Raw genomic sequence first — 12,153 nt, 5'->3', positions numbered from 1 at the left:
TATCGAATCTATCGAATCTAATCCATCTCCCATCGAATCCGGGGAAGATGGCACGTGTGGGCGGTTCCTTCCTTTGTGGTGCGATGCCTCGGCTCACGAGCGCCGACGGGCAGCTTCTCCGCCTTGTACGGCCGAGGCCTCTCGCATCTCACCCCAGTTTGCGCTGCCCACGACTTTTTAACCCCTGCCGTCCTCCTCCTATTCCCTCGACACGTTCACGACCATCCCTCTCACGACACCACCACCACCGCAACCGCAACCGCAACCATGGCCTCTCCTCGTACGTCACCATCGCCACATTCACATGCCCGCACGCCCCCCGCTAACCCATTATTCGCCCGCCCACAGAGCAGCTCCGTACCACGACGACCGACCTCCTCGGCATTAACCACCCGGTCCTCCTCGCCGGCATGAACGTCGCCGCGGGCCCCAAGCTTGCCGCCGCCGTCACCAACGCCGGCGGCCTGGGCGTCATCGGCGGCGTGGGCTACACCCCGGACATGCTGCGCGAGCAGATTGCCGAGCTCAAGAGCTACCTGCAGGACAAGAAGGCGCCCTTTGGCGTCGATCTGCTGCTGCCGCAGGTCGGCGGCAGCGCGCGCAAGACCAAGTGAGTCGCTGCTCCTACGGTCGTATTTGCACAAACGAGCAGGCGTGTGGTGAGCATCAGCTGACGTGGGACGTTTTTTGTAGCTACGACTATACGAAGGGAAAGCTCGACGAGCTCGTCACCATCATCATCGACAGCGGCGCGAAGCTGTTCGTCAGCGCCGTGGGCGTGCCGCCCAAGCACGTCGTCGAGCGCCTCCACAAAGCCGGGATCCTGTACATGAACATGATCGGACACCCCAAGCACGTGCAAAAGTGCCTGGACCTGGGCGTGGACCTCATCTGCGCGCAGGGCGGCGAGGGCGGCGGCCACACGGGCGACGTGCCCACGACGATCCTGATCCCGACGGTGGCCAAGCTGTGCGCGGGCAAGACGAGCCCCATGACGGGCAAGCCTGTGCAGGTCATTGCGGCCGGCGGCATCTTCAACGGGCAGACGGTCGCGTCGGCGCTCATGCTCGGCGCCAGCGCCGTCTGGGTCGGCACGCGCTTCGTGCTGTCGGAGGAGGCGGGCGCGCCCAAGGCGCACCAGGACGCCGTGCGCACCGCCGGCTTCGACGACAACGTCCGCACCATCATCTTCACCGGCCGCCCGCTGCGCGTCCGCAACAACCCCTACATCAACGACTGGGAGACGAACCGCCAGAACGAGATCAAGGACCTGACGGCCAAGGGCGTCATCCCCGTCGAGCACGACCTGGAGAAGCTGGGCGACGACCTCGACGACGAGACCATGGACAACGCGCGCCCTTTCCTCATGGGCAAGGCCGCGGCCGTGGTCAACGAGCGCAAGTCGGCCAAGGCCATTGTCGACGAGATGGTCGGCGATGCCGTGCAGTGGATAAACAAGGGCAGCGCGAGCATCGTGAGCAAGCCGAAGTTGTAAGTATGAATAAGAGAACGGGGATATGCGTGCAGGAAAGGAATCTAAACCGGCCTTTTGGCTGCCCTAGTCGTTTGCGTTGTGTTGTTGTCGGTTTAGCATAGCGGCGTCCTTTATCTAAATATCAATGCGTGTACGGAATTTGAATCTACTACGTTACCTCTTTCTTCTTTGTTGTGTTTGTCCAGCATCGTCGTCGTCCTTTCGTACCAATCCGCGGCACCTTGGCAGAGAATCGGCGTCTTCGCGACCACCATCCAAACCACACCACCTATCCAATAACCTCACGCGTCCCGTCTCAAGTATCTATCCTCCTCCTCTTGATACTCCTACTCCTACCCACCGCGCCGCGTCTTCCAGCCAACGCCAACAAGATGAGCGCCCACGCCGCCAGTGAATGGCATTCGCACACAGCGAGCGCCATCGTCGCGACCGCCGTCGTCGCATGCGCCATCGCGATGGTTGTGCGCGCGGCTGTCGCGCCGTCGTCGTCGTCGTCGGCGCGGAAGTCTACGCTGGAACGCAGCAGCAGCGACAATGACGAAGCGGAAGCTGGAATGGCACGGAGACGGGAAAAGGAAAGGCTGAGGCAGCGGCATCGACGGCGCGGTGGTGGTCCCGCCCGTGACGGCTCAGACGCAGACGCAGACGCAGACGCGTCGACAACGACGCACAACTACAACTACACTAGGCCGCACCTGAACGCGCTCCCGGCGCACATCCTGCTCGCCATCTTCAGCCACCTCGTCCCAACAGGCGACGGCGTCCTCCTCCGCGACCACCACGGCCACGGCGATGACAGCGCCGGCGCCAATGCCACGCGCACCCACCTCCGCTTCTGCACCCGCTTGCGCCTCGTCTCGAGGCGGTTTGCTGCGCTCGCTGCGCCGCTCGCGTGCTCTGTCTTCTCGGCGCGGAGCAACGACAACGTCAACAACGCCGCCGACGACGACGACGCTCGGCGCTACCGCGAGGCGCGCGCGCGCGAGCGCTTCGTCTCGGAGCTGGTGCGCTGGCCGGAGCGGGCGACGTGGGTGACGGAGGTGGACGCGGGGCCCGTGGGCGGGGTGCGGCAGTGCGCGGGGGCGGTGCTTGCGGCGGAGGAGCTGGCGGACGAGATTGTTGGTGGGGAGGAGGAGGAGGATGGGAGGAAGAGACGGGCATGGCTGCGCGCGTTGCGGAAGGGGGGCGACGACGCCGATTTAGCGCTTTTAGTGGCGCTGGCGCCCAATTAACGGGTCTTGCGGCTAGATATGGGGAGTCGGGGGTTGTGGGCGTATCCCTGGCTGCTGAAGCTCTGGCAGACGACGTGTCTGCGGCAGTGGTCGCGCGGTGGAGATGCTCTGGCGCCGTTGGCGAGGCTGGAGTGTCTTATTATCCATACGAAGGAGCATAAATGGAAGGGCTTTGGCGCAGATGCCTTCCTGCGGATGATGGCATTGCCGTCACTGCGTGAGGTGCGTATCAAATGCCATCAGACGAGCTACGACGAAGTGCCGCTTCGAAAGGGCTGGCGCGAGAGGGACTCCAACGTCGAGATTCTGGCGTTCGAAGAATCAGGTCTTGTTCCTCAGTTTGTTGGAAGAGCTGTGCGAGAGTGCAAGGCACTAAAGTCGTTTGCTTACAAGTGGGGTTGGGTTGCTGAGCAAAGGAGCTGGGCCAAGATCAATCTCATTAAAGTAAACACTGAACTCGATTGGACAGATGGCCTGAGAAAAGGTCTGCGTCTTCATAAATCCTCGCTTGTGCATCTCAGACTGGACCCGCAGGGTGCAGACGTCTTTGGAGTGGACGAGAAGGTGTTCATCGGCTTCTTGCAAAGCTCATTCAAAGACTTCGAGAGTCTCAAATGCATTGAGATCTCCGAGTGCTTGCTCGCAGACTTAGCATCGGAGCAGCGAGGAATGTGGCGTCGAGGGAAGGGCACCGGAGACCTTGCCGACATATTCCCCCCTTCACTGGAGGCGCTACGCATGATAGAGAAAAGGAATGACTGGAACAAGTACATCCAATTCTTCGACTTCTTCACCCACAATTGCTATGCCGACCTGCGGAGTTTCCGGTTCTTGCAGCTCGAACACGAGTTCCCTGAGCCTGAATTCGTCTTCGCGTCCAAAGAGCGTCGGGACAAGATTATCAGGCTGAGGGCTGGCCTGAGATACTTGCTCGCTGGTGCTGGCGTAAAGTGCGCCATGCCTCCGTTGGAAATTGAATTTCCGCTCCCTAGACCCCCTGAGGGCGGTTTCTCATATATTGAGTTGCTGCGCGAGTTTAACGAGGTGGTGTCTTCGCAGGATCGTGGATGGGTGGATGTTCCTTTGGAAGATACGCGGAAGTGGGAAATGGATGAGGTGGAGTGCAGAGACTATTTTGGACGGATCTGTGAGATGGTTAGGCAGGGGTCCTTGTAGCAGTTGCGCCATTGAGCGGATCGGTGTGAGGTTCTGTAGTTGACTGAGTTAGTTGGATGTTAGATTGGATGTAGGTAGGCAGCACTGGGGTGGAGGTCCGGCCGTAGTAGGCAGGCACGAGACGCGACACCACTGGCGCACACTTGAGCACGCCTGCCTCTTCTCTCGACGCGTCTCGCTGTAATCCTTCGTCTGTCCACTCCCCGACCTCCACCATCCCGTCTGCATCACACCTCAACCTCTGGACCGAGGACTTCGTCAACCTTCTCAGGCGCCGGCACGGTGCTGTCACCGGCTCCTTTTTGTCCAGATTACACTGCGGCGCCTGGTATCAGGCGGCTTCATTCTCAGGTATGGTTGACACTCGGCAGACGTTTGTGACGCGTCCACTGACAATTTCAGCTGGTCCACTGGCGGACTCGGCCCTCACACTCGCCGCACATACCAACGTCCATTTGAAGCTCATCGTTCCCCGCAACTGAAAATCAACGCCCAACTTTCACTACCGCCTGTCTCCTCAGCCTCACTCTGTCCCACCATGGCCACACCGGGCCCCGATCTGGGATCGGAGCGGATTGAGGCCCCACCTGGTGACTTACCGGACATAAAAGAGTCCTCTCATGGCTCCCCAGGTACCGCTGACGAGCTTGGACACCTTCCCGATGGCAGTATGACGATGTTATCTCGTCAAGCTTTGGCACGGGATGCTTCGCTCACTATCGAGTCTCTTCCCAACGAAATTCTCGCAGAAATCTGTCGCTACTTCGATTCGCGGGGTGTTGCCGATCTTTCCACAAAAGAAGTATTCAATGACTGGACAGCCAGTGTCCGTAGTCAAGCCAGAACATTATGCGCTCTTTCCCTCGTTTCGAGAATATTTCACCAAATCGTTGATCCCTTTCTATACTGCACATTCAGTACGGGGAGGATTGACTCATACTCGAGAAGACTTTTTTTACGGACAATACTCGAAAAGCCTGATTTAGCAAAACGTGTCGAACATGCTTTCTTCAACGCATTCAACGAACTTTGCGGAGACAAAGCTAAGCCCGATAGATACAACTCAGATGCCTTCAACAAAATAGTGAGGCTTATTAAAGTTTCTGGCACTGAAAGATGGATAAAGTACCTGCGGGAGGGCGACAGCGAGAGCGAGTTGGCTCTCCTACTGGTCTTGCTGTCGAACCTGAAAGTCCTCACCATTATACCCCCATACTGTTATGTTGACCCGGATCCCTGCATTGAGTTCATTCCATTGGTAGCGGAATATGCTTCTCAGAATCCCTCCGAGAATATCTTGTCTAAACTCGCCCACATCTCAGTCATTAATGGTGATTGGTTAGGACGCGAACAGGGGTTTCATCCCGCATTCCTTGGGGGCTTTTTTCGTCTGCCGTCTCTCCGAAGCATGGATCTCTTGCAGGCGTGTTCAGGCGGCAACTTTATGGCTGGTGCCTCAGGACGGTTCCACCATCAAAAATGGCCTATAAAGGTGTCAGCCAGTATCACTCTAACAACGCACAGCTTCAACCCTACGGTTAGTTGTTACACAATAAACTGACTCCCTTACACCACACGTTCTTCTACTGCAAGGAATTAAGGATCTCAACAAGAAACGTATTCTTTTAGATAGCAGCATATATACCTCCGTAGGTAGCAGTAATCTAGAAGGACAAGCGGCGTCCAATTCCTCGCGCCCAGCTTCACAAAAGGTCTCCAAGCTGGATACCATCTCTACTCGACACTCTGAACTTTGGAATGACCACCTTCATTTTATTCTTCAGGCCTGTTCTACACTAAGGTCTTTCGAGTATCGTACCGGTAATTCTGGAGAACTCGGAGCCAATTCCATCGAAACCAGTCTTCTGCTCAGTTCCCTGCAGTGTCAGAAAGAGACACTAGAGACGCTTGTACTCGACTTCCGTGATTGCTGGGCCTGGAATGAAGACCCTGAGAGGGGAGAAGTGGAGCCAATAGGGTTTACAGATTTTGTAAAACTGAAGCATCTCGAAATATCGAGCTTATTTTTGGTGGGATCGTATTCGGAAAGCAACGGGAACTTGGACTGGACCCGTACTGTGATTCCTTTCCCGCCATCACTCGAGACACTCATACTAACCACCCTGGCGATTACGTACTGTTTCTCGTTCCGTTTCTTATGGCACTTTCAAACACGATTGACACAAAATTTCCGCTCCTCGAGACACTTGACATTAATTTTTGGGAACCTACGAACAAAGCAGTTTTATGGTAAGTCAAAAATTTGCTTCGTGAGCTAGTCGAAAGTAAGATAGACTGTCCAACATACTAATGCGCAACAGGGATCTACTTGATACGAGTAAAATGAAGCCCTCTACGGAAGTCACTGGACCCATTGTCCTTCTTGGATTACTCACGGAGCAATATCTTCAGTGGATTGATCCAGACAAGCCGTCTCATGGATCGAGCTGGGACCGTCAAAGTTCCCGGTATAGCTCTTCTCAAAACATTGAAGCCAAGTTAGGAACAATGCTGGGTTACCAAGATATCCCTGGTTAAACCGCAACCTCTAGGAATTGTTTCGCTCGGTCTATGTTTCTGCTCGGAAAGGTATAGCTGATTGTTTTAATGAATTTCTGCATCAAGACAAAAGGGCTTACAAAGTATGGTGGCTCTCGGGTCTATGGCGCGTCTAATGCAGTGTGCTACTTTAGCTATATCTCGCTACGCTGCGCAGGTTGATAGGTTGGTGCGGCTTTATGCTAAGCAAGCTTGTATCTAGTATTATTCGAATAGCAATTAACGCTTCTGAAAAAACCTGGGCGACGTACTAAGTACAGCGGCTTAGCCTTCACGAGATAATTTTAATCTTCCTATCTGTGGTGCAAAGCTAGGGCAACGGCATTGACCAGATAGACTTCGGAGTTTGCTTACCAAGCCCAAGTACTATCACCGATTGAACTTCTAGATGAACCTATGGGGCGATGTCGGAGCGGAGTAGAACGATTACTCATGTGAGATTGCCACCAAATGATAGCTGGTGGGTAGACAGTCCATTCAGTGTAGATACGTCTTCAAAGAGAAGAGAATTAGACGATAGCCCTTTGTACTACGTAAAACTCAGATTCAGATAGGTGAGCGATGGCGATAGCCAGGTGGCGGTCAAATCAGATCTAATCTGATGGATGGCGAAACGCGGTTCGCTGCCGGCTAAAACCCGGCAGCTCTCGGCGCGTCATCGACACGCATCGACCGGAGCTTCGAACAGCTTCTCAGATAATCGCCCGCCTTTGCCGCCGCCCCTTAGTATCTTCATCTTCCACATCTCGCGACTCGACCGATATCTGGTCCTGTTGCACTACTCCTATATTTCTCCTTGTCGCATCGCGCGCATCTTTCCCAATCTCTGTAACCCCGCCTCGCCATGCTCTACGGCCAGAATCTGCCATGGCGGGCAGCTTTGCGGCAGGCGTCGCGCCAGCACGGTAATCTCAACAGGTCATCTTCACTTATCCTTGGGGCTGCTAGCCGATCCTATCACGGTTCTCTCGCACGATGCCCGCCTTCGTCGTCGAAGCATCGCGCGACTGCGTCCTCGCTATCCACCTCCCGCCACTTCTCCACCACTCCGGCGCGGAGGAAGGAAAAGCCCCCAAGCGCGGCACCGGACGAGGAACTTAGCTTGAAGAAGAGCGAAGGAGAGGACAAGGATAAGAAGAAGAAAAAGGAACAACCGGAGGAGCCGGAGACCGGAGCGAATGCGAAGGCAAAGGACCCGGAGCCCATTCCCTCCAACAAAGGCGCGGATGGCAAGGGCTCTTCGGGAGGCTCTGGCGGCAGCGGTGGCGAAGCTCCTCCGTCCGGTGGCGAAAGCGGCGGCGGAGGCAAGAGGCGCAAGACCAGCGAGCGCTCGCTGCAGAAGCCCTCGGTGCCGGATGTCTACCCGCAGGTCATGGCAATTCCAATTGGCAAGCGGCCCCTCTTCCCAGGCTTCTACAAGGCCATCACGATCAGGAACCAGGCCGTCGCGGCCGCGATACACGATATGGTACAGAGAGGACAGCCATACATTGGCGCGTTCTTGTTGAAAAACGACGATGCGGACAAGGATGTCATTGAGAGCCCCGACGACGTGCATGAGGTCGGTACCTTCTGCCAGATTACTAGCGCTTTCCCTGTGCAGGGCGATGAGCCTAGCATGACCGCCGTCTTGTACCCGCACCGCCGGATCAAGATGTCTTCGCTCATCCCGCCGACCCGTCCCGCAGGAGAGGTGCTCACCAGGACTGAAACTTCGGCCGAAACACCGGAAGTTGAACAGGCGACAAAGGATCCCGCACAACACAAGAAGGGTGATGTCGGGGCTAGTTTTGAGGAAGGCGTCTCGGACCAGACGAAGCAGATTGGCCAGTACGAGCCCACTTCGTTCTTGAAGAAATACCCTGTCAGTTTGGTAAATGTGGATAACCTTGTCGAGGAACCTTTCGAGAAGAACAACCCCACCGTCCGCGCTCTCGTTGGCGAGATGGTGAACACTTTCAAAGAGGTTGCCGCCATCAACAGTCTTTTCCGCGATCAGATTTCTACCTTCTCCATGAGCCAAGGTGCTGGCAACGTAGGCGACGATGCGGCCAAGCTGGCTGATTTCGCGGCTGCGGTTGCCCAGGGCGAATCTCACGAGCTTCAGGCAGCACTAGCAGCAATGAACATTGAGGATCGGTTGCATAAAGCTTTGATTGTATTGAAGAAGGAATACATGAACGCTCAGCTTCAAGACAAGATTCTCAAAGATGTTGAAAAGAAGATCACAAAGAGGCAACGGGAATACTGGTTGATGGAGCAAATGCGTGGTATCCGTAGAGAGTTGGGTCTCGAGACCGATGGAAAAGAGAAGCTCGTTGAGAAGTTCAAGGAGAAGGCCTCCAAGCTTGCTATGCCAGAGGCTGTTAAAAAGGTTTTCGACGAAGAAGTCAACAAGTTGGCGCACCTTGAGCCTGCTGCTTCAGAGTTTAATGTCACGCGGAACTACCTGGACTGGTTGACTCAGATTCCCTGGGGCCAGAGGAGCGCTGAGAACTTTGGCATCAAGAACGCCATGAAGGTTTTGGATGAGGATCACCATGGATTGAAGGATGTCAAGGACCGCATTCTCGAATTTATCGCCGTCGGCAAGCTGCGAGGAACGGTCGAGGGCAAGATTCTGTGCATGGTTGGCCCGCCCGGTGTCGGTAAGACTAGTATCGGCAAGTCGATCGCCAGGGCTCTGAACAGGCAATACTACCGTTTCAGTGTTGGTGGTCTTACCGATGTTGCGGAGATCAAGGGTCACAGAAGAACGTACGTTGGTGCGCTTCCTGGACGGATTATCCAGGCTCTCAAGAAGTGCCAGACGGAGAACCCTCTCATTCTGATTGATGAGGTCGACAAGATCGGTCGCGGTCATCAGGGTGACCCTTCATCTGCCTTGCTGGAGCTGCTCGACCCTGAGCAGAACAACTCCTTCCTGGATCACTACATGGATGTGCCCGTTGATCTGTCCAAGGTTCTTTTCGTCTGCACTGCTAACATGACCGACACCATCCCGCGCCCTCTGCTCGACCGTATGGAGATGATTGAACTCTCTGGATACGTCGCTGACGAGAAGATGGCTATCGCTGAGCGTTACCTCGCACCTGCCGCCCAGGAGCTGAGCGGCTTGAAGGAAGTCGACGTTCAGCTGGAGAAGGAAGCCATCGCTGAGCTCATCAACAAGTACTGCCGCGAGAGTGGTGTCCGCAACCTGAAGAAGCAGATCGAGAAGGTCTACAGGAAATCCGCTCTCAAGATTATCCAGGACCTTGGTGAGGATGTCTTGTCGGAGGACAAGGCTCTGACGGAAGAGGGCAAGGCAGCGCAAGAAGAGGCCAACAAGGACAACACCGATGTGAAGGAAACGCCCGAGAATATTGAGCAGGAGAGGACCGAGAAGCCCAGGGTGGCCCTGAAGGTGCCGGACAGCGTACATGTCAACATCACCAAGGACAACCTCAAGGACTACGTCGGCCCACCTGTCTTCACGGCCGACCGCCTCTACGACCAGACTCCCGCCGGTGTAGCCATGGGTCTCGCCTGGACGCAAATGGGCGGCGCGGCGCTGTACGTCGAGTCGATACTCGAAGCGGCGCTGAACCACTCGTCGCGGCCGGGCTTCGAGCGCACGGGCAACCTGCAAGCGGTGATGAAGGAATCGACCATCATCGCGTATTCGTTCGCCAAGTCGGTCATGGCGCGCGACTTCCCGGAGAACCGCTTCTTCGAGCACGCCAAGATCCACCTGCACTGCCCTGAAGGCGCGGTGCAGAAGGACGGGCCGAGCGCGGGCATCACGATGGCGACGGCGCTGCTGTCGCTGGCGCTGGATCGGCCGCTGGATCCGACGATCGCCATGACGGGCGAGTTGACGGTTACGGGTAAGGTGCTGCGTATTGGTGGACTGAGGGAGAAGACGGTGGCGGCGAAGAGGGCGGGCGCCAAGATGGTGATTTTCCCGAGCGATAACTTGAGCGATTGGTTGGAGTTGCCGGAGGTATGTTTGCCCTTTTCTTCCTCTTTTTTTATTTATTTTTTTATTTTTTTTATTTTTTATTTTTTATATGATAGTATGGTTGCTGACATCTACCGTGTGCTGCAGAACATCAAGGCCGGCATCGAAGGCAAGGCCGTGTCTTGGTACTCGGACGTGTTCGACGTCGTGTTCAAGGACTTGGACCGCGAGCGCGCCAACAGCCTGTGGAAGAAGGAGCTGGCGAAGCCAGCGAAAGGCAAGGAGGGCCGCTCGGACGACGCCGACGACGTCGATTGAGCTCACCCAAGCTCTCACTGCTGTATAGTGGTGGAGTAAGCGCGGGGTGGATGGGCTTGTTGCTGCCAGCGCATCGGCTTTTCCGCCCCGCGCAGAGAGCTGCTCCGCGGAAAGCGGGGCGGCGCGTCAGAGAGGTTCTTGCTCTTGCCTTACCCACCCTTTGATGCTGACGCTGCCGCTGTCCTAGCTGTTGCTGTCCCCCTATCTTCCAGCCATGTATGGCGGTGTGGTTCGGGTCGGTTTCCTGTTTGTATGTCTGCTTGCTGGCTCGCATCTAGAACAGGCGTTTTTTCTTGTTCTTTGGTTTATGGGCTGTGGTTTGAGTGTGTATTGTGTGCGTTGATGCACGCTTTTTCTTCTTTATATTCTTTACTACTCTTGTGGTTGGGGTTGATGGGTGAGATGAAGGATGCGTGGGGTCTTGTGGCACAGACGTGTGGTGTGTCTGTGTGGTTGTGGTTGTGGAACTCGTGGGAAGAGGATTAGAAGATCCAAGGCTTGTTGTTTATGGTTGTAGTATCACTCTCCGCTCTTCTGGTGTGTATGTCAAATGGCTTGTCGGTTTGGCTTGGTGCGGTTCGGGCTGTGTTTGGTTTTGTTCGGGTGTGTTGTACAGTGGGTGGATTTGTTTGTGGTAGGTGATTAGGGGCTTCAGGAGGGGTGGGATGGGTAGAGTAGCTACTAGTGCTGGGCAGGTATGTAGATAGATGGTATAGGTATGTATGCGTGCTTAGCTTTCTGCTATCTTTGTGCGGTGACAACAGCGATAAAAGTCTACGTGTACTATTAATGTAGACATTTCTTCCCAGGAAATCAACAGTAGGTAAAAACATCAATACCCCAACTTCCGCGCCTCGCGCGCTACGAACTTCCGCCCCGCCGTCGCTCTTCCTCCACCCCATTCCTCGACGCTGAATAGCTCGAACATGCCCACTTTGTGCAGCAGGGGCAGCGCTAGCCGGATCTCGTGCTCTAGCTGCGCTTTTTGCGCTTTTGTGGCTTCTGCTGCAGCCTTTGTGGCTTCGGTTCCTTCTCTTCCGTCCCCAGTTCCGTCTCTTCCAGCCCCGGTTCGCTCTCTTCCGGCCTCGGTCCCCTCGGCCCCCTCGGCCTCAACAAGCGCATCATAAGCCTTTAAATTGCACAACAAGCCCGCGACCGTGCCGGTGGGCACGCGCTCCCCAGTCGCGAGCGTCATGATCTGGAAGGATTGACCTGGGTGGAGGAGCTTGTTGTTTGTGGAGAGGAGGCCTTGTTCGTCGATGTGGTCGGCTTGGGCGGCCTGGTGCGTGTTAGTGCGGGGGTGGAGCCGGAGGATATGGTGGTGGAGGAGATGAATAACGGACCTGTGGGCTGCTTTGGGTGGGCGAAGAGGGCATTGTTTGGGGGCTTTGGTGGGTTTGGGTGAAAGGTGGAAAGATGTGGTGGTGAGG

General features: G+C 55.7%; 5 protein-coding genes across 5 annotated transcripts; 4 read left to right on the top strand and 1 right to left on the bottom strand.

Moving 5' to 3' along the window:
• Positions 1-162: 162 nt before the first annotated feature.
• Positions 163-1,656, top strand: K452DRAFT_251486 (uncharacterized protein). Its single transcript, XM_033538217.1, has 3 exons — positions 163-280; positions 349-610; positions 694-1,656. The coding sequence occupies exons 1-3, from the start codon at positions 268-270 to the stop codon at positions 1,493-1,495; spliced, it is 1,077 nt and encodes a 358-aa protein (XP_033397219.1). The 5' UTR covers positions 163-267; the 3' UTR covers positions 1,496-1,656.
• Positions 1,657-1,674: 18 nt separating this feature from the next.
• K452DRAFT_40325 (uncharacterized protein) lies at positions 1,675-2,844 on the top strand. The gene has a single exon (XM_033546620.1). It carries the CDS (start codon positions 1,867-1,869, stop codon positions 2,725-2,727), a length of 861 nt encoding a protein of 286 aa, XP_033397218.1. The 5' UTR covers positions 1,675-1,866; the 3' UTR covers positions 2,728-2,844.
• Positions 2,845-3,179, top strand: K452DRAFT_40326 (uncharacterized protein). Its single transcript, XM_033546621.1, has one exon. It carries the CDS (start codon positions 2,961-2,963, stop codon positions 3,135-3,137), a length of 177 nt encoding a protein of 58 aa, XP_033397217.1. The 5' UTR covers positions 2,845-2,960; the 3' UTR covers positions 3,138-3,179.
• A 4,127-nt stretch (positions 3,180-7,306) lies between these two features.
• Positions 7,307-10,723, top strand: K452DRAFT_309253 (uncharacterized protein; the record flags this gene model as incomplete). Its single annotated transcript, XM_033543234.1, has 2 exons — positions 7,307-10,447; positions 10,553-10,723. 2 exons carry the CDS (start codon positions 7,307-7,309, stop codon positions 10,721-10,723), a joined length of 3,312 nt encoding a protein of 1,103 aa, XP_033397216.1.
• An 832-nt stretch (positions 10,724-11,555) lies between these two features.
• Positions 11,556-12,099, bottom strand: K452DRAFT_298864 (uncharacterized protein; the record flags this gene model as incomplete). Its single annotated transcript, XM_033542160.1, has 2 exons — positions 11,556-12,002; positions 12,067-12,099. 2 exons carry the CDS (start codon positions 12,097-12,099, stop codon positions 11,556-11,558), a joined length of 480 nt encoding a protein of 159 aa, XP_033397215.1.
• Positions 12,100-12,153: the final 54 nt, after the last annotated feature.

Source organism: Aplosporella prunicola (assembly GCF_010093885.1).
Source record: "Aplosporella prunicola CBS 121167 unplaced genomic scaffold K452scaffold_14, whole genome shotgun sequence".
NCBI classification, from domain to species: Eukaryota; Fungi; Ascomycota; class Dothideomycetes; order Botryosphaeriales; family Aplosporellaceae; genus Aplosporella; species Aplosporella prunicola.
This window is presented reverse-complemented; position numbering and strand designations above follow the sequence as displayed.